We start from the raw sequence: 21,989 nt of genomic DNA on the forward strand, positions 1-21,989 counted from the left end.
TCAACGTCCATTCAAACCCATCCACAATGACTCTTCAACCCCATTCCAATGGAAATGCCTCTCCTGATATGGAAGTGACTGTATCATCACACACTTCCAGGGTCAATACAGAGCGAAGCTCCCTCCACACTGTCCCATCACACACTCCCGGGGTCAGATACAGAGTGAAGCTCCCTCCACACTGTCCCATCACACACTCCCGGGGTCAGACACAGAGTGAAGCTCCCTCTACACCGTCCCATCACACACTCCCAGGGTCAGATACAAAGTGAAGCTCCCTCCACACTGTCCCATCACACACTCCCACGGTCAGACACAGAGTGAAGCTCCCTCCACATCGTCCCATCACACACTCCCAGGGTCAGACACAGAGTGAAGCTCCCTCTACACCGTCCCATCACACACTCCCACGGTCAGACACAGAGTGAATCTCCCTCCACACTGTCCCATCACACACTCCCGGGGTCAGACACGGAGTGAAACTCCCTCTACACCGTCCCATCACACACTCCCAGGGTCAGACACAGAGTGAAACTCCCTCCACACTGTCCCATCACACACTCCCGGGGTCAGACACGGAGTGAAACTCCCTCTACACCGTCCCATCACACACTCCCAGGGTCAGATACAAAGTGAAGCTCCCTCCACACTGTCCCATCACACACTCCCGGGGTCAGACACAGAGTGAAGCTCCCTCTACACCGTCCCATCACACACTCCCGGGGTCAGACACAGAGTGAATCTCCCTCCACACTGTCCCATCACACACTCCCGGGGTCAGACACAGAGTGAAGCTCCCTCCACACTGTCCCATCACACACTCCCACGGTCAGACGCAGAGTGAAACTCCCTCTACACCGTACCATCACACACTCCCACGGTCAGACACAGAGTGAATCTCCCTCCACACTGTCCCATCACACACTCCCGGGGTCAGACACAGAGTGAAGCTCCGTCTACACTGTCCCATCACACACTCCCGGGGTCAGACACAGAGTGAAGCTCCCTCTACACCGTCCCATCACACACTCCCGGGGTCAGACACAGAGTGAAGCTCCCTCTACACCGTCCCATCACACACTCCCGGGGTCAGACACAGAGTGAAGCTCCCTCTACACTGTCCCATCACACACACCCGGGGTCAGACACAGAGTGAAGCTCCCTCTACACTGTCCCATCACACACTCCCGGGGTCAGACACAGAGTGAAGCTCCCTCTACACTGTCCCATCACACACACCCGGGGTCAGACACAGAGTGAAGCTCCCTCTACACTGTCCCATCACACACTCCCGGGGTCAGACACAGAGTGAATCTCCCTCCACACTGTCCCATCACACACTCCCGGGGTCAGACACAGAGTGAAGCTCCCTCCACACCGTCCCATCACACACTCCCGGGGTCAGACACAGAGTGAAACTCCCTCTACACCGTCCCATCACACACTCCCGGGATCAGACACAGAGTGAAGCTCCCTCCACACTGTCCCATCACACACTCCTGGGATCAGACACAGAGTGAAGCTCCCTCTACACCGTCCCATCACACACTCCCAGGGTCAGATACAAAGTGAAGCTCCCTCCACACTGTCCCATCACACACTCCCACGGTCAGACGCAGAGTGAAACTCCCTCTACACCGTCCCATCACACACTCCCACGGTCAGACACAGAGTGAATCTCCCTCCACACTGTCCCATCACACACTCCCGGGGTCAGAGACAGAGTGAAGCTCCCTCTACACTGTCCCATCACACACTCCCGGGGTCAGACACAGAGTGAAGCTCCCTCTACACTGTCCCATCACATACTCCCGGGGTCAGACACAGAGTGAAGCTCCCTCTACACTGTCCCATCACACACACCCGGGGTCAGACACAGAGTGAAGCTCCCTCTACACTGTCCCATCACACACTCCCGGGGTCAGACACAGAGTGAATCTCCCTCCACACTGTCCCATCACCCACTCCCGGGGTCAGACACAGAGTGAAGCTCCCTCCACACCGTCCCATCACACACTCCCGGGGTCAGACACAGAGTGAAACTCCCTCTACACCGTCCCATCACACACCCCCGGGATCAGACACAGAGTGAAGCTCCCTCCACACTGTCCCATCACACACTCCTGGGATCAGACCCAGAGTGAAGCTCCCTCTACACCATTTCATCACGCACTTCTGGGGTCAGACACAGAGTGAAGCTCCCTCCACACTGTCCCATCACACACTCCCGGGGTCAGACACAGAGTGAAGCTCCCTCTACACTGTCCCATCACACACTCCCGGGGTCAGACACAGAGTGAATCTCCCTCCACACTGTCCCATCACCCACTCCCGGGGTCAGACACAGAGTGAAGCTCCCTCCACACCGTCCCATCACACACTCCCGGGGTCAGACACAGAGTGAAACTCCCTCTACACCGTCCCATCACACACTCCCGGGATCAGACACAGAGTGAAGCTCCCTCCACACTGTCCCATCACACACTCCCGGGGTCAGACACAGAGTGAAACTCCCTCTACACCATTTCATCACGCACTTCTGGGGTCAGACACAGAGTGAAGCTCCCTCCACACTGTCCCATCACACACTCCCGGGGTCAGACACAGAGTGAAGCTCCCTCCACACTGTCCCATCACACACTCCCAGGGTCAGACACAGAGTGAATCTCCCTCCACACTGTCCCATCACATACTCCCGGGGTCAGACACAGTGAAGCTCCCTCTACACCGTCCCATCACACACTCCCGGGGTCAGACACAGAGTGAAGCTCCCTCCACTCCGTCCCATCACACACTCCCGGGGTCAGACACAGAGTAAAACTCCCTCCACACCGTCCCATCACACACTCCCGGGGTCAGACACAGAGTGAAGCTCCCTCCACACTGTCCCATCACACACTCCCAGGGTCAGACACAGAGTGAATCTCCCTCCACACTGTCCCATCACATACTCCCGGGGTCAGACACGGTGAAGCTCCCTCTACACCGTCCCATCACACACTCCCGGGGTCAGACACAGAGTGAAGCTCCCTCCACACCGTCCCATCACACACTCCCGGGGTCAGACACAGAGTAAAACTCCCTCCACACCGTCCCATCACACACTCCTGGGGTCAGACACAGAGTGAAACTCCCTCTACACCGTCCCATCACACACTTCCGTGGTGGGGACATTACGTAGTACACACAGTGTCGGGCTCCTCACGTTCATACCTGTTGAACACCCACTCCATGAGTTTTATTGATCCTTGAATACTGAAACTCGATGGGCATTTGTGGGGATGATACAACATTCCCCAGAGGTCTCATTGCTCTCCTGGTGTAACAACGGGAGTGGGTGCCGAGGATAAGAATAGAATAAAAACTAAATGACCCAGTTATGCACCACATCTGTCACTCTCCCCTCCCCACCACCTAAAGATAATAATCTTTAAAATTATCTTTCTTTGTCAAATGTACATCAAAACATCTGGTGAAATGAATCACAAGTGTCGCCATGTTTCCAGGGGCATCATTGCATGCCTACAGTTTACTAATGCGTACGTCGTCGGACTGTGGGAGGAAACCCAATCGCTGACGGGGAGAATGTACAGACTCGTTACAGACAGCAGTGGGAATTGAATCTGGGTTGCTGGCACTGCAAGATTCAGATTCAATTTTATTTATCACAAGTACTTTGAAACATACAGAGAAATGTGTTAACAACCTACAGAGCCTAAGGATGTGCTGGGGGCAGCCCACAAGTGCAACAGGTCTACAGAGTACTCTGTTCAGCAGAACAACACAAGCAGCAACAAGAAGCCTCTTTCCCTCCCACCAACCGCACCCACCCCCCCACACACACACACTCTTTCTCATGCACATTCACACACTCACACACACACTCACACTCACACACACACTCACACACACTCTCACACACACTCACACTCACACACACACTCACACACACTCTCACACACACACACGCACTCACACATACACTCACACACATATACACACTCACACACATGCACACACACAGTCACACACTCCCACGCTCACACACACCCACTCACACACACACATTCACACACACACACACACTCTCACGCGCACACACACACACACACACACACACACCCACACACACATGCTCACACACACCCACTCACACACACACACCCACACACACACTCTCACACACATTCACACACACACACACACTCTCACGCGCACACACACGTGCACACACACTTACACGCACACACAGACACACACTCACACACTCTCTCATGCATTCAAACACTCATTCACTGACACACACACACCCACTCACACACTCACTCTCTCTCTCACACTCACACACACTTATTCACTGACACATGCACACTCACTCACACACTCACTAACACATTCACACTCGCAGACACACTGGCTCTCTCTCACACATGCACTCACACACTCTTTCTCATGCACACTCACACACTCACTCACACAGACACTCTCTCTCTCACACACACACTCACTCACACACACTCACACACTCACTCACACACACACACACGCACTCTGTCTCACACTCACTCACACACACACACACGCACTCTGTCTCACACTCACTCACACACACACACACGCACTCTGTCTCACACTCACTCACACACACACACACGCACTCTGTCTCACACTCACTCAAACACACACACAGCCCTCCAGCCCATGGACTGCAGTAGTTTTCTAACCGTTAGGCTACCAAGCCACTTGCCTTCCAGCTTCCCAGCCCTCCCGCCTCTCACCTGCCCCTGGTGTGTTTGTTCATAAGCTGGCGTGTGGGGAACTGACCCTCATCTCCGTTACAGCCGCAGAACAGCCTGCCGGACATTATCATCTGGATGCTCCAAGGAGACCGGCGAATCGCCTACCACCGCATCCCGGCCCACGAGGTGCTGTACTCCAGGAGAAGCCCAGTCTGCCATGGGAGGCACTGCGGTGCCCTTCAGACCATCTACATGAAGGTGAGCTCCCACTGCCGGGTCTCCGCGTGGAACACGGACAGCACCGCTCCTCACTGGGGGCAGTCCGTGACCCCACCACAGGGACCACGGTGGGTGGTGGGGAAAGCAAGCTGGAAATCCCGACTTTGGGAGAGCAGATGTTGGAAATGTTCTCTGGGTCCACAGAGAGGAGGAGATGGAGAGTGGAAGGGCAGATGGCTAGGAGGAAACTGTGATCACTCACATACTTGTATCAAAGCAGAGAAGTGTGAGATCTTGTGGACAAGACCAGAGCTGGATCCTCAGGGTGGTACACGGTCGTAGACACCACTGTGCGAAGGTCCTGGGTGAATATATATTTAGCTAGGGTGCCTAAGACTTTTGCACAGTACTGTATTTGTCAACGTGGAGTGGAGAGCGAGTTTGTAAATCTGGCAGGAGCAGAGGAAGTTGGAAATGGTGAGGGTGGAGCGCCGCAGGAGGGGTGTGAGACAGGTGGCAGAGAAGGAGAGCCAGGGCAGGAAGTGAGACACCAGGCAAGGTCATCTGATTCCAAACCAGTGGTTTATTGATCATCACAGAACATCTCTCTTGTGCTTCCCTCTCCCTCCCCTCTCCCTTCACCTTTTCCCAACCATGATTCCCCTCTCCCTGCCCTCTTCCCACTCTCAATCCACAATAGAGACCCAGATCAAAATTGGCTTATCATCACTCACAGATGCCATGGAATTTATTTTTTTTTTGCAGCAGTACAATGCAATACATAAAATTACTACAGTACTGTGCAAAAGTCTTAAGCACCCTAGCTATATATATATATGTATATGTATGTACATGTGTGTGTGCCTAAGACTTTTGTACAGTATCATGTACTTTGATAATTAACTTACTTATAACTTTGAACTCTTTGAGCTTTGGAATATGGTTTTTTTGGGCAGAGAGGTGATGTTCACCAATTCTCTGTTGCAGGCCCGGAATGCCTGAGCAATAAGGGAGAGGTTAAGTCTTTATTGCCTAGAGTGTAGCAGAGCGAGGTGACCTCAGAGGGGTATAGCACCTATTGAGAGACATATAAAGTCGATGGTAATAACCTTAAACACAAGAGATTCTGCAGATGGTGGAAATCCAGAGTAGCACATGTAAAATGCCAGAGGAACTCAATGGGTCAGGCAGCATCTATGGAGGGAAATGAGCAGCAGATGTTTCGAACTGAGGCCCTTCAGTGGGACGAAAGGAAGGGGAAAGAATGAGAAAGTGGAGAAAGGAGGAAGGAATTCAGGCTGGACACATAGTGAGTCTGGGTGAGCACATGGTCGAAGAATCGGAGGACAGCAGAGACCAGAGAGTGGGGGTAGTGAGAGAGGGTCGCACAGAACTTCCGTCAAAGAGAAGATCCCTTGAAGAGACTTCGTAGTGGAACAGTAAATCATAAACACACGAGATGCTGGAAATCCTTTGTTTCCCAAGCAGGAGGCATAGGTTCAAGGTGAGAGGAAGGAAGGTATAAAAAGAACTGGAGGGGCAACTTTTTCACACAGAGAATGGTCAGTGTATGGAACGAGCTGCCAGAGGAAGTTGCTGAGGAAGGTACAATAGTGGCATTTAAGAAGAACTTGGGACAGTTCTGGGGTTTGGAGGGATATGGATTGAATGGAGGAAACTGGGACCGTGGTGGGGGGGGGGGGAGTTTGGGGCTTTGTGGGATCTGGGTGGAAATTGGGATCAAGTGGGTGGAGGTTTTGTGTTTGGAGGGTTATGGATTGAATGGAGGTAATTGAGATTAGATGTGTGGAGGGGACGAGTTCGGAAGGATTGAGGCCAAGCACAGGAAATTGTGTCCAGCAAGAGGCACTTCTGTGGGATGGAAAGTCCAGGACAAAGCCATCCATTAAAGTACAAGTTGACAGTGTATGCGTATGTGTGTATATATATATATATATATATATATATATATATAACCAAATGAAACTATGTTCCTCCAGACCACTCTGCACCCACAAAACTTATGGTATATCACAGCACATAAACCAAAATATTACCACAGATAAGTGAATAAAATGTAATTCAAAATGCACGTAGCGTGTAGCACAGGTAAACAGCTCGTTGTTTTAGGAATGAGACCTCGGTGGTGGCAGGATATTCATTAGTCTCACAGCCTGAGGGAAGAAGCTGTTACCCAGTCTGACAGTCCTGGTTCTGATGCTCCTGTACCTCCTTCCTGACAGTAGAGGGCCAAAGAGATTATGGGATGGGCGGTAGGGATCCTCAACAGTGCTTTGGACTCTTCATATACGATGTTCACAATGAATGTCACAAATGGAGGGGGGTGGGGAGGGAAACATGGGAGATGCTTCCATTTGGGGGGAGCGTCCACGGGGTTGCATGTCTATCGGGAGTGCTTTGCATTACGTGTTTCCTGACACGCTGAGTTAAGAACCCACGCCCGTGCTCTTCTTTGTCCCCAGTACCCACGAGGCGATTCGAAGATTGGCAAGATCCCGGCCCAGGTGCGAGTGAGGATCTGGTTTGGAATGGCCACTGACAACAAGGAATTCAAGCAGTTCACCGAGGGCAAGCTGTCCGTCTTCGCTGAAACTGTGAGTCCCACTGACCTGGGAAGGCCAATGGGGATGATGTAATTTAATATTAATTTGGAGACACAGCACGGTGACAGGTCCTTCTGGTCTAATGAGCCCGTAGGGCCCAATTACACTCGTGTGACCAATTAACCTACTAACCCGTATGTCTTTGGACTGTGGGAGGAAACTGGAGCACCAGGAGGAAAACCCACGTGGTCACAGGGTGAATGTAGAAACTCATTACAGACAGCGGTGGGAACTGACCCCTGGTAGCTGGCACTGTAAATTAACGGGCTAACCATCACGCTACCGTTCCACCCAACAAATCAAGTGATAAGTGCAGAACACTGCAGATGCTGAAAAACCTGAGTTAAAAAGATAGGGCATGCTGGAGTCCTCAGCAGATTAGAAAATCTCTCAGCTCCTTGCCTTCATTCTCCAAGATGCTGCTCTATAATGGGTAATTTATTGAAGGTTGGGGTACGCTTGAGGGGTCGAGTGGCCAAGGGTTGCTCCAATGTTCTCATGAATCTGTGGAGGCCAGGAGCCAATCCTGTACTCTGGAATCGGAATCAGAATTAGGTTAATCGTAATGTGTAATTTGTTGTATTGAGGCAGAAGTCCAGTGCAAAGACATAAAATCATCTCCAGCGGGCCTGTGACCTGTAGCACCCACATCCTGATCTGCTCATCTGTGTTCCTTGCTGAGATACAGCATGGTAACACACCCTCCAGCCCATCAAGCCTGAGATTCTCAATAATACCTGTGGGACCAACTAGCTATTATCCCTCAGCCATCAGCCTCTTAAACCAAAGGGATAACTTCACTCAACTTCACTTGCTCCATCATTGAAATGTTCCCACAACCAATGGACTCTCTTTCAAGGACTCTTCATTTCATTGTCTCGATATTTATTGCTTATTTGTTTATCATTATTTCTTCCTTTTGTAATTGCACAGTTTGTTGTCTTCTGCATTCTGGTTGAACACCATAGATGGGTGTCTTACCATCTATAACACATGGGTGTTATGGTTATTATTCTATAGAGTTATTGAGAATGCCCACAAGAAAATGGCCCTCAGGATTGTATATGGTGACATAGATGTACTTTGATAATCAAAATTACTTTGAACTTTGAGCTGTATGTCCTTGGACTGCCAGAGGAACCAGAGCACCTGGAGGAAACCCAAGCAGTCACAGGGAAAACGTACAGACTCTTTACAGACAGCGGTGGGAATTGAACCAGGTTCACTGGTGCTGCACAGCGTTAGGTTAACCACTACGTGACCATGCCCACTGAGAGGTGGCCTTGCCCACTGAGATGTGGCCTTGCCCACTGAGAGGTGGCCTTGCCCACTGAGATGTGGCCTTGCCCACTGAGATGTGGCTTACCCACTGAGAGGTGGTCTTACCCACTGAGAGGTGGTCTTGCCCACTGAGATGTGGCCTTGCCCACTGAGAGGTGGCCTTGCCCACTGAGTGGTGGCCTTGCCCACTGAGATGTGGCCTTACCCACTGAGAGGTGGCCTTACCCACTGAGATGTGGCCTTACCCACTGAGAAGTGGTCTTACCCACTGAGAGGTGGCCTTGCCCACTGAGATGTGGCTTACCCACTGAGAGGTGGTCTTACCCACTGAGAGGTGGTCTTGCCCACTGAGATGTGGCCTTGCCCACTGAGATGTGGCCTTACCCACTGAGAGGTGGCCTTGCCCACTGAGAGGTGGCCTTGCCCACTGAGATGTGGCCTTACCCACTGAGATGTGGCCTTGCCCACTGAGAGGTGGCCTTGCCCACTGAGATGTGGCCTTACCCACTGAGAGGTGGCCTTGCCCACTGAGAGGTGGCATTGCCCACTGAGTGGTGGCCTTGCCCACTGAGATGTGGCCTTGCCCACTGAGATGTGGCCTTGCCCACTGAGAGGTGGCATTGCCCACTGAGTGGTGGCCTTGCCCACTGAGAGGTGGCCTTGCCCACTGAGATGTGGCCTTGCCCACTGAGATGTGGCCTTGCCCACTGAGAGGTGGCCTTACCCACTGAGAGGTGGCCTTGCCCACTGAGTGGTGGCCTTGCCCACTGAGTGGTGGCCTTGCCCACTGAGATGTGGCCTTGCCCACTGAGATGTGGCCTTACCCACTGAGAGGTGGCCTTGCCCACTGAGAGGTGGCATTGCCCACTGAGTGGTGGCCTTGCCCACTGAGATGTGGCCTTACCCACTGAGAGGTGGCCTTGCCCACTGAGAGGTGGCATTGCCCACTGAGTGGTGGCCTTGCCCACTGAGATGTGGCCTTACCCACTGAGAGGTGGCCTTGCCCACTGAGAGGTGGCATTGCCCACTGAGTGGTGGCCTTGCCCACTGAGATGTGGCCTTGCCCACTGAGATGTGGCCTTGCCCACTGAGAGGTGGCCTTGCCTTAGTGCTGGTGAAGGTCAAGTGAAGTTTTCTGTGATGTGCACAAGTACAGTGAGGAACCAGTACGGTGAAAGAGTTGCTTGTAATGACATCACAGCCATGTAGGCATGGACAATACACAGAAATTTTCAATGAAACATAAATCAGAATCAGCTCCTTTAAAACCACCCCCCTTCACCATTTCCCAAATTTACAGCAATGTGTCCGTCCCCTCTTCACCAATTCCCATCCTCTTGTCCCTCTCTCATGTTATCTCCTTGCCCGCCCATCGCCTCCCTCTGGTGCTCCTCCCCTCCCCCTTTCTTCTTTCTTCCATGGCCTTCTGTCTCTTTCACCAATCAACTTCCTAGCTCTTTGCCTCATCCCTCCCCCGGCAATGCCCTATGCATGCCCTTGTGTTGGAAATGCCCTACCGTGACGTGATACAACCAGTAAGGATACTTTCCGCAGTATACCTGTGGAAGTTTGTTAGATTGTTTCGTAACACGTCAAAATTACCTGAGCTTCTATGGTCATTCAAAGACCTTTGCGGAGTGAATGTGGAGAGGATGTTTCCAATAGTGGGGGAGTCTAGAACCAGCGGGTAAAGCCTCAAAACAGAGGGACATCCCTTAGATAAGGAGGAATTTCTTTAGATATGGGAATTTTCAACCGATAAATCAAAACCAGGTCTATCACTTGACACATATCATGGAATTTGTTGTTGTGACAGCAGTAAGACAATGAAAATACATTTATTTTTGGGGTGTTGTGAGCAGTTTTGGGGCCCGTATCTAAGAAGGGTTGTGTTGGGATTGGAGAGGGTCCAGAGGAGATCCACAAGAATGATTTTGGGAATGAAAGAGCTAACATATAGGGAGAATTTGATGACTCTGGGCCTGTACTCACTGGAGTTTACAAGAATGAGTGGTGACCTAATTGAAACCTATCAAATATTGAAAGGCCTCAACAGAGCGGATGTGGAGAGGATGTTTCCAATAGAGGATCAGAAGGTGCAACCTCATAATAGAGGGACTTCTATTTAGCACACAGATGAGAAGGAATTCCTTTATCTAGAAGGTGGTGAATTAGTGGAATTCATTGCCACCGACAGCTATGGAGGCCAAGTCATTGCGTATATTTAAATAAGAAATAATCAGTTCTTCATTGACAAAGGGGGTAAGGGTTGCAGGGGGAAGGTGGGAGAAAGAAAACCAGCCGTGATGGAATGGGGGAACAGACTCGATGGGCTGAATGGTCTAATGATCTAGTTTGGTTTATTTCCCCGTTGATCAGACACAGGCTAACTCAGGCATGTCTCTTGTACAGTACGAGAATCAGACGAAGCTGGCCCTGGTGGGAAACTGGGGCACCACGGGCCTCACTTACCCCAAGTACACGGACGTCACTGGAAAGATCAAGCTGCCCAAGGAATCCTTCCGACCTTCGCTGGGCTGGGCTTGGGCTGGGGACTGGGTCATTAGCCCTGAGAAAACGTGAGTATCCCATATTCTGGAGTTACAACACGGAGAACGTTCATCGTATTTGAGTAATTCAGCATGGAAGCCAGTTGCTGGTCAATGCTGACAAAGATTCCCGCCTTCTCTAGTCCCGTTTGCTCCCAACGACTCACATCCCTCAAAACTGTTCGGATCCATCGACCTGGACAAGTAGGCTCCTGAGCCTAACCAGTCCTTGATAACAGAGATGCCCACCTACTCTAGTCCCATTTGATCCTGCCTGGCCCACGTCCCACAAACCTGATCGTATCCATTACCTGGCCAAAGACCTTTTAATTGGGCTGCTGGAGGACCCATGGACAGGAAAGGTTTTAAGCCTCTACCCTGATGCTATGAGACTATTGACTGGATCCCCAGGAAGATCAGGATCAGAGTCAGAGTCGGGTGGCGGTGGTGCTGGCAAACAGGAGAGAGAGAGAGAGAGAGGGAGAGGGAGAGGGAGAGGGAGAGGGAGAGGGAGAGGTTAGGGTCCTGCTCTCTAATCCACCAGTGATTCTCTTGTTCGCAGTTTGCTGTACGATGTTGATGCTGGTCACATGAACTTTGTCGAGGAGGTGTTTGAGAACCAGATGCGGTTACCGGGGGGACAGTGGATTCAGATGACTGACACCTACACGGACATTGTAAGTTGTGGTACCCATTCCAAAGTCCTGGTCACTGCCCATCCCTCGCACCCTGAGAGTCCAGCCATGACACCAGCCTTGTGTTCACAGTCAACCCGTCATCCATGAAGCCAATTTGAAAAGCCTTTCTAATTTGTTCCCCTCTTGCTTCAGAACCCTGAACCACCTCCGTTACAGGCAATCCCTCGTGTGATCAGCTCAGCAGCAAGTCTCCTCTCTCTTCCACTCCCTGGCCATTAGACGTTGTCTCTCCACCCAAGGCCTCTCACAACCTGACACTTGTGTTGAGTTTCTGGGTGGTCAGTTTTCTCTGCACATTGTAGCAAGGACAGTCCCCTGGATACCACACTACTTGGCACCCTGCCTCAGCCGAAATTGAATGGAGGGAGTCATGCATCACAGAAACGGGCTCTTCTGCCTAACTGGTCCATGCTGGCCAAGACCTGAGATAGTCCCATTTGCCTGTGTTTGGCCTATCTCTCTCTGAATCTTTCTTCTGCATGTACCTGTCAATATGCTGGCCTCAACATCCTCCTCTGCTCCTATGGTTCCATAAACTATTGGAGCAGAATTAGACCATTGACCCATGGCGTCTGCTCCACCATTCCATCATGGTGATTTATTATCCCTCTCAACATCATTCTCCTGCCTTCTCCCTTAACTTTTGATGCCCCGATTAATCAAATACTTATCAACCTCCGCTTTGAATATACTTAATGTCTTGACCTCCATAGCCGTCAGTGGCAATGAATTCCATTGATTCACCACCATCTGTTTGAAGAAATTGCTCCTCATCTTTATTCTAAATGGATGTTCCTCTGTTCTGAGGTTGTGCCCTCTGGTCCTAGACTCTCCCACCATAGGCCCATTGAATCTGCTCTGCCATTCTATCATGGTTGATGTATTATCTCTCTTAACCCCATTAATGTTTTCTCCCCGTAACCTTTGATGCCCTGACTAACCAAGAGCCTATCAACCTCAACTGTGAATATACCCAGTAATTTGATCTCAAAAGATGTCTGTGGCAATGAATTCCATAGATTCATCATCCCCGACCTAAACAAATTCCTTCTCATCTCCATTCCAGAGAAATGTCCTTCTATTCTGAGGCTATACGTCTGGCCCTAGATTCTCTCACGACTGTAAACATCTTCTCCACATCCACTCTACCTAGGCTTTTCAATATTCGAAAGGTTTCAATGAGAACCTCCCTCATTAGAAACATAGAAAACCTACAGCACAATACAGGCCCTTCAGTCCACAAAGTTGTGCTGAACATGTCCCTACCTTAGAAATTACTAGGCTTACCCATAGGCTATTTTTCCAAGCTCCATGTATCCATCCAGGAGTCTCTTAAAAGACCCTGTCGTTTCCGCCTCCCCCACTCCCCCACTGGCCATTCCATGCACTCACTACTCTCTGCCTGAAAAAAACTTACTTCTGTACCTACTTCCAAGCACCTTAAAACTGTGCCCTCTTGTGTTAGCCATTTCAGCCCAGGGAAAAAGCCTCTGACTATCCACACAATCAATGCCTCTCATCATCTTATACACTTCTATCAGGTCACCTCTCATCCTCTGTTGCTCCAAGGAGAAAAGGCCAAGTTCACTCAACCTATTTTTCTAAGGCATGCTCCCCAATCCAGGCAACATCCTTGTAAATCTCCTCTGCACCCTTTCTATGGTTTCCACATCCTTCCTATAGTGAGGTGACCAGAACCGAGCACAGTACTCCAAGTGTGGTCTGACCAGGGTCCTATATAGCTACAACATTACCTCTCGGCTCTTAAACTCAAACGCATGATTGATGAAGGCCAATGGACTCAGACCCCAAGATCCCTCTGATCCTCCATACTGCCAAGAGTCTCACCATTAATGTGATAACTGCCAAAATGAACCAGCTCACTCCTAACTGGGTTGAACTCCATCAACCACTTCTCAGCTGTTGGAGAGGGTTTAAACAGGGGTTGAGACCAGATTGAAGGGACTCAGGTTAAGATAGATGGTTAAAAAAAAGCAAAGATAGTACGCAGGCTATCTGTCAGGAAGGGCAGGCAGATGATAGGACACAATTGCAGCCAGCAGGGTGAGTATCAGGGCATTAGGGATGCAGAATCAAAAAGGAGAGCAAATACAGCACTCAAAGTGTAATATCTCAATGCACAGAGTATAAGAAATAAGGTGGGTGATCTTGTTACATGATTACAGATTGTCAGGTATAATGTTGTGGCCATCACTGAATCGTTTCTGAAGGATGGTTGTAGTTGGGAGCTGAATGTTCAGGGTTTAATTTTTATTAAGTGCAATGGTGAAAAATAGCCAGATCAGAAATGCTGATCAAGTCAACTAGTTCTCAAAGAGAACTCTGATAGGCCAATCAGATGGTTCACTGCTGCTCAGCGATAGAACACAAATAAATCATATGTACAATTAAGAAACATTAAACGTTGTTACACGTTGTATTGGAGGAACAGGATAAAGAATAACATCAAATCAGTGGAAAGATGTGACATAGGATCGAAGGATGTTGAATTCTTGTGAGTTAAGAATTTGCCAGGGCAAAAGGACCCTAATGGCAGTTTTATACAGGTCTCCTAACGGTATGTGGAATGTGGACCACAGACTACACCAGGAAATAGAAAAGGCGTGTCAAAAGGGCAATGTTATGATAGTCATGGGAGATTTCAACATGCAGGTCAATTGGGAAAATCAGCTTGGTAATGGATCTCAAGAGAGTGAGTTTGTTGAATGCCTGCAAGATAGCTTTTTAGAGCAGTTTGTTGAGGAGCCGACTAGGGGATCAGTTATACTGGATTGGGTGTTATTTAATGAACCGGAGGTGATTAGGGAGCTTAAGGTAGAAGAACCCTTAGGAGGCTGTTGTGGAAAATAAAATCTCAGGAGCAGCAGGCAGAATAGATCAGGCTGAGTCAGAGAATTGTTTCAGACTAAAGGGTTTTATTACATGATATCACGGAGAGCCCAGACACCTAAAGCAGAGTTCTGAGACTCTGCTCAACAATGGATTACACTTTTATTTATACCCCAGGTGTATGTGACAAGAAGCACTTAAATCTGAAAAAGGAGGGAACTTCAACTACAACTCGTTAGAATAGCAAAGCTGCACCATATGTCCTTGAGCGGTTGTACATTTTCTTAAGTGTTAGTTCTCGGAACAGTATATCAGACAAATGATGATTCTTAGAACAAGGAAGCACAGACAGAGTTACTTTCCCATCCCATCTACAAAGCACATTTCAGTCACACAATGTATCTTAGTTGCAGATAAGTGATTAGAGACTTTGAATTTACATACTAGAAGTAGGTCATTAACCCCTTAGCGTTCGTCACAATGTCTTACTATTTTTCTTTCACAGAGGCAGTGATCACTGTATTTTTGAGTTCAAATTGAAATTTGATAGGGAGAAAGTAAAATGTGATGTAGCAGTATTTCAGTCTAGTAAGGGAAATTACAGTGGTATGAGAGGATGTGGGCCAAAGTGAATTGGAAGGAGATGCTGGCAGGGATGACAGCAGAGCAGCAATGGGTTGAGTTTCTGGGAAAATTGAGGAAGGTGCAGGATAGATGTATTCCAAAAACAAGGAAATACTCAAATGGCAAATTAGTACAACCGTGGCTGACAAGGGAAGTGAAAGCAAATGTAAAAGCAAAAGAGAGGGCATACAACAAAGCAAAAATTAGCAGGAAGGTAGAGGATTGGGAAGCTTTTAAAAACCTACAGAGAACAACTAAAAGAATCATGAGGAGAGAAAAGATGAAATATGAAAACAAACTAGAAAACAATATCAAAGTGGATAGTAAAAAATAAAAGAGAGATGAGAGTGGATATAGGACCACTAGAAAATGAGGCCGGAGAAATAAAAACTGAGGACAAGGAGATGGCAGATGAACTAAATGAATATTTTTCATCAGTCTTCCCTGTGGAAGACAGTAGCAGAGTGCCAGGTGTTGAAGGGTGTGAGAGAAGAGAAGTGAGTGCAGTTACCATTACAAGGGAGAAGGTGTTCAAAAAGCTGAAAGACCCAGACTAGATGAATTGTACCCCAGGGTTCTGAAAGAGGTAGCGGTAGAGATTGTGGTGGCATTGGTAATGATCTTTCAAAATCATTGGATTCTGGCATCCTTCAGGGAAAATCCTGTCTAACAAACCTTGTAATTCTTTGAAGAGATTACAAGTAGGATAGATAAAGGGGATTCAGTGGATGTTGTATATTTGGACTTTCAGAAGGCCTTTGACAAGGTCCCGCACATGAGGCTGCTTACCATGTTAAGGGCCCCTGGTGTTACAGGAAAGTTACTAACATGGTTAGAGCATTGGCTGTTTGGTAGGGGGCAGCGAGTGGGAATAAAAGGATCCTTTTCTGGTTGGCTGCCAGTGACTAGTGGTGTTCCGCAGGGGTTGGTTTTGGGACCACTTCTTTTTATGCTGTAGATCAATGATTTAGTTGATGGAATAGATGGCTTTGTTGCCAAGTTCACAGATGATATGAAGATTGGTGGAGGGGCAGATAGTTTTGAGGAACCAGGAAGGCAGCAGAAGGACTTAAGACAGATTAGGAGAAAGGGCAAGAAAGTGGAAAATGAACTACAATGTTGGAAAATGCCCGGTCATGCACTTTGGTCCTGGAAGTATATGTGCAGACTATTTTCTGAATTGATTTGAAATGCAATGGGACTTCGGAGTACTTGTGCAGAAAGCCCTAAAGGTTAACTTGCAGGTAGAATCAGTGGTGAGGAAGGTAAGTGCAATGTTAGCATTCATTTCAGGATTTACTCTGGATTTCCAGCACCTGCAGAAACTCCTGCATTTAAAACTCTTAACAATTCACTTTATATATGCCTTTTAAGAGTTTATACTCCCTTGGGGTCATTCTCCTATGCCCCAGAGCTAGCCTGTCCCTATACTCAGTGTGGCAACAGGGAATCAGTGAACATCACCTCTCTGTCCAACAGATGAGAAGTCTCTTTCTAGGATTTAGACCATAAGATATAGCAGCAGAATTAGGCATTAGGCCCATTGAATCTGCTGATGGCTGATCCATTTCCCTCTCAGCCCACTCTCCTGCCTTCTCTCCATATCAACCTGTTGTTCATAGCAACCTGTCTCTGCTGTAAATATACCCAATGACTTGGCCTCCACAGTCGCCAATAGAGATGACTTCCATAGATTCACCACCATCTAGCTAAAGAAATTCCTCCTCATCTCCACTCTAAAAAGACACCCCCCATTCTGAGGCTGTACCCTCTGGTCTTAGACTCTCCCACCATCGGAAACACCCTTTCCCCACCCACTCTGCTGAAGCCTTTCACCCTTCGCTAGGTTTCAATTCTGAATTCCAGTGATTACAATTCCAGAACCATCAAACACTCTTCATATGATAAGCCTTTCAACCCTGGAATCATTTTTGTGGAACACACACAAAATGCTGGAGGAACTCAGCAGGCCAGGCAGCATCGATGGAAGGAAGTACAGTCGACTTTTCGGGCTGAGACCCTTCGGCAGGACTGGAAGGTTTAAACTTCTTCAGGCTAGGCATCCCCGGAAGAGACTTCGCAGAGTAGTAATCGAATTACAATCAAGAGAAAATCTGCAAATGCTGGAAATCCGAGCAATCCTGTACTGTACTGTTCTGTGTTCTATAAACTCTACAGAATCTTAAACTTGCTTAGCACATGGAACAGTGCAGCACAAAGTTTACCAAATCCTTCCAAACTTCATTTTTGTGATCATTCTGTTTCCAAAGCTGGCTTGAACCCAGCCTCATGAACATTCCAGCCTTTTATTCCAACATTATCCAGTTTGGTTTACTGAGGCATTTATTGGGTTTGTTGGCCAACACTGACCTCTAGTGGCTACCGGTGGAGTTACATAATGTGTAGTGCAAATTCGACCCAGGAGAGGGAGATATTAGATAAATTAGAATAGTATTATTTGTCATATACATCAAAACTTCAAAATATACAGTGAAATGTGTTCGAGTCTGAGAATGTGTTGGTCTTCCCAATAGCAAAGGTGGCTGAATCTGGGACACTCCAGTAGTTCTCCAGGAAGAGATAAATGGCTTGCAGGCTTTGGAAAGGTTTTGGAGACAGTTCCTCCCTGAATCTGGGACATCATTATGATGGGATGACATGGTAGCGTAGCAGTTAGTGTAATGCAGTGACCTGCGTTCAATTCTATTTGTTCATACTATTTATTATAAATTACTATAAATAGCACATTGCACATTTGAATGGAGACGTAATGTAAAGATTTTTTCTCCTCGTGTAGGTGAAGGATGTAAGTAATTAAGTCAGTTCAATTCCCACCTCTGCCTGTAAGGAGTTTGTATGTTCTGCCCACGGCCATGTGGGTTTCCTCGGGATGTTCCAATGAGTTAGGATTAGTAAATTGTAGCCATACTATGTTAGCACCAGTAGCATGGTGACACTTGCGGGCTGCTCCCAGCACAGCCTCAGACTGTGTTGGTCTTTGACACTGTACATTTCAATGTACATGCAACAATTAACCTTTAAAAATTCCGCACAATTCTCCAAGCCCCCGAGATATTTGAACCAATTGATGTTCTAATAAACTCTTCTTGGGCTGCCAGCTGCATACAGTATCGATTTTAACCAATGTTTCGATGAGGCGCTCTGCCATCTTCATCAGGGATGAAATCTGGGCATGTCTAATCCGATGGTATTAGACCGTCGGTCTCTCCTGATTGGTTAGTCCTCATCCAATCAGGCTTCCGCTGTCCCACCTTGTTTACAATTGAATTCCACTTAGAGCAAGACCTTCACCTTTGTTAGAATTCTTTTCCTCTAGTTTCACTTCAATAGCTTCCTTTACCAGACGGTCCCAATAGGCATTGGCGTGGCACAGTAGTTCTGTGCTGTCGAAGTCAATCCTACAGTCATTGCGATTGCAATTTTCTGCTATCGCTGACTTCTCTGGGTAACCCAAATAGATACACCTCATGTGCTCCTTGATGCAGCTGTCCACCATGTGTCCTGTCTGGCCGATGTATGCTGCTCCACATTCACAGGGAATCCTGCAAACCCCAGCCGACCTGAGCCCCGGGTCTTCTTTGATCCGCACAAACTGTGAATAGAGCTTCCTTATGGGTTTGTGGATGGTATTAATTGGGTTTTACTTCAGGATCCTGGCAATCCTTCCAGAAACCAATGGCTTTTGGGACCGCCTGGTGAAAGAAGCCATTGAAATAAAACTAGAGGAAAAGAATTTTAACAAAGTCTCGCTCTAAGTAAGAACTGGAATTCAGTTATAAACAAGTGGGACAGCAGACACCTAATTGGGTGAGGACTAACCGATCAGGAGGGATGGACAATGGGGGTATAAGTACCACTGGACTAGATATGCCCAGGCATCATTCCTGATGAAGACGGCAGAGTTACTCATCGAAATTTCGGTTAAAAGCGATACCTTTACCCAATGGAAGCCTGAGAAGAGTTTATTTATCATCTACGCTGGGAAACACCAGATCCAATTTCAACTGATTTTCATTCTTCCTTTCGGACTTCAAAGTCCAAAGTTCAAAATAAATTCATAATCAAAGTATATACGTAGATGTCACATTGTACAACACTGAGATTCATTTCTTACGGGCAGACTCAATAAATCCAGTAACTGTAATAGAATCAATGAAAGACCACACCAACAGGGCGGGTAACCAGTCTGTCAATGCAAAACAATAAGAACCTACGCAATAACATGAGATAAAGTGTCCTTGAAAGTGAGTCTGTAGGTTGTGAGAACAGTTCAGTGATGGGACAAGTGAAGTTGAGTGAAGTTATCCTCTTTGGTTCAAGAGCCAGATGGTTAAGGAGTAAAAGCTGTTTTTAAACCTGGTGCTGTGGGTCATAGAAACATAGAAAACCTACAGTACAATACAGGCCCTTTGGCCCATAATGCTGTGCCAAACATATACTTGTTTTAGAAATTACCTAGGGTTACCCATAGCCCTCTATTTTCCTAAGCTCCATGTATCTATCCAGGAGTCTCTTAAAAGACCCTATCGTATCCGCTCCACCACCGTCGCCAGCAGCCCATTCCACACTTTCACCACTCTCTGCGTAAAAAACTTACCCCGTCATCTCCTCTGTACCTTCTTCCAAGCACATTAAAACTGTGCCCTCTCATGCTAGCCATCTAACATGGGTCCTGAGGCTCCTGTACCCTCTTCCTGGTGGCAGTAGTGAGAAGGGAGCATCGTCTAGGTGTCGGAGCCTTTGACAATGGATGCTGCTTTCTTGTGACAGCACTCTGTGTAGATGTGCTCAGTGGTAGGGAAGGCTTTGACCATAATGGGCTGGGCTGGAGTTGGATAAACCTCCCACCCGACAAGGTACATGGATGAAGGAGGTATTGGGGGTTATGATCCGGGTACAGATAGATGGGACCAGACAAAATCAGGCTGGCTCAGATGACATGAGCATAAGGGTCTATTTCTGTGCTGTAGTGGTCTATGACTCTATCGGCAGAGTTAACCATGGCCACCCTTATTCAGTGTGTGTGGCCTCTTTAATGCAGGAAATTAGGACAGATATCAATAGGGTAAACGCCTGCAGGTTTTCTCTAGAACCGGAACCAGAGGTCATGGGTTAAAGGTGAAAGATGCAATATAAGTGGGGAATCTGAGGGGGATCTCTTTATTCAGAGGTTGTTGTCAGTGTGGAATGAGCTGCCAGCGGAAGTGGTGGATGTGGCCTCAATTGCAACATTTAAGGGAAGTTTGGATGGGTGGGGTATGGAGAGCAATGGTCCAGATGCTGGTCAATGCGACGAGGCAGAACGGACTAGATGAGCCGAAAGGCCTGTTTCTGTGCTGAGATTCAATTAGGTTCCCATATTTTAAGCAGGAAGGGGTTTGGGGAACTATGGTTCAGGAGCAGGTGATGGAATTAGACAGATCAGGTTGGCACAAATTAGATGGGCCTAAGAGCCTTTTTTGGTGTTGTACTCTGTGACTCTGACTGAAGCTCCCCAAAGGCAGGAGCTTGGATACTAAGATTACATTACACTGAAGAGACAATTGGACTGGAAGGTCACAGAGTATTGAACAGACGCAGGCCCAGTGGTCCACAATGTTTTGCCAAGTTAGAGAAATGCTTTGTTTAAGCATGGTCCATATCCCCCTGTTCCCTGTACATGGTCCGTATCCCTCCATTCCCTGTACATGGTCCATATCCCTCCATTCCCTGTACACGGTCCATATCCCTCCATTCCCTGTACATGGTCCATATCCCCCCATTCCCTGTACATGGTCCATATCCCTCCATTCCCTGTCTGTACATGGTCCATATCCCCCCATTCCCTGTCTGTACACAGTCCATATCCCTCCATTTCCTGTACACGGTCCATATCCCTCCATTCCCTGTCTGTACACGGTCCATATCCCTGCATTCCCTGTCTGTACACGGTCCACATCCCTCCATTCCCTGTACACAGTCCATATCCCTCCATTCCCTGTACATGGTCCATATCCCCACATTCCCTGTCTGTAGATGGTCCATATCCCTCCATTCCCTGTACATGGTCCGTATCCCCCCATTCCCTGTCTGTATATGGTCCATATCCCTCCATTCCCTGTACACAGTCCATATCCCTCCATTCCCTGTACATGGTCCATATCCCCCCATTCCCTGTACATGGTCCGTATCCCCCCATTCCCTGTACATGGTCTGTATCCCCCCCCATTCCCTGTACATGGTCCATATCCCCCCATTCCCTGTCTGTACACGGTCCATATCCCTACATTCCCTTTGTCTACACATGGTCTATATCTCACCATTCCCAGAGCATTTATGAGTCTATCTTAGAGCCTCTCAAATTGTATCTGCCTCCCCAACCACCCCTGCTTGCTTTGGATATCC

The 21,989-nt window shown here is 48.3% G+C and overlaps 1 protein-coding gene across 1 annotated transcript in view; it reads left to right on the forward strand.

The window, feature by feature from the left end:
* Positions 1 to 21,989, forward strand: part of LOC140726118 (dysferlin-like) — a 388,334-nt gene that overhangs the window by 172,206 nt on the left and 194,139 nt on the right. The window contains 4 exon segments of the mRNA XM_073042070.1: positions 4,842 to 4,997; positions 7,442 to 7,573; positions 11,276 to 11,442; positions 11,975 to 12,089. Of these exon segments, the coding sequence (XP_072898171.1) occupies positions 4,842 to 4,997; positions 7,442 to 7,573; positions 11,276 to 11,442; positions 11,975 to 12,089 (570 nt within the window).

The sequence above is a fragment of the Hemitrygon akajei genome, chromosome 4 (genome assembly GCF_048418815.1).
Source record: "Hemitrygon akajei chromosome 4, sHemAka1.3, whole genome shotgun sequence".
Classification (NCBI taxonomy): Eukaryota; Metazoa; Chordata; class Chondrichthyes; order Myliobatiformes; family Dasyatidae; genus Hemitrygon; species Hemitrygon akajei.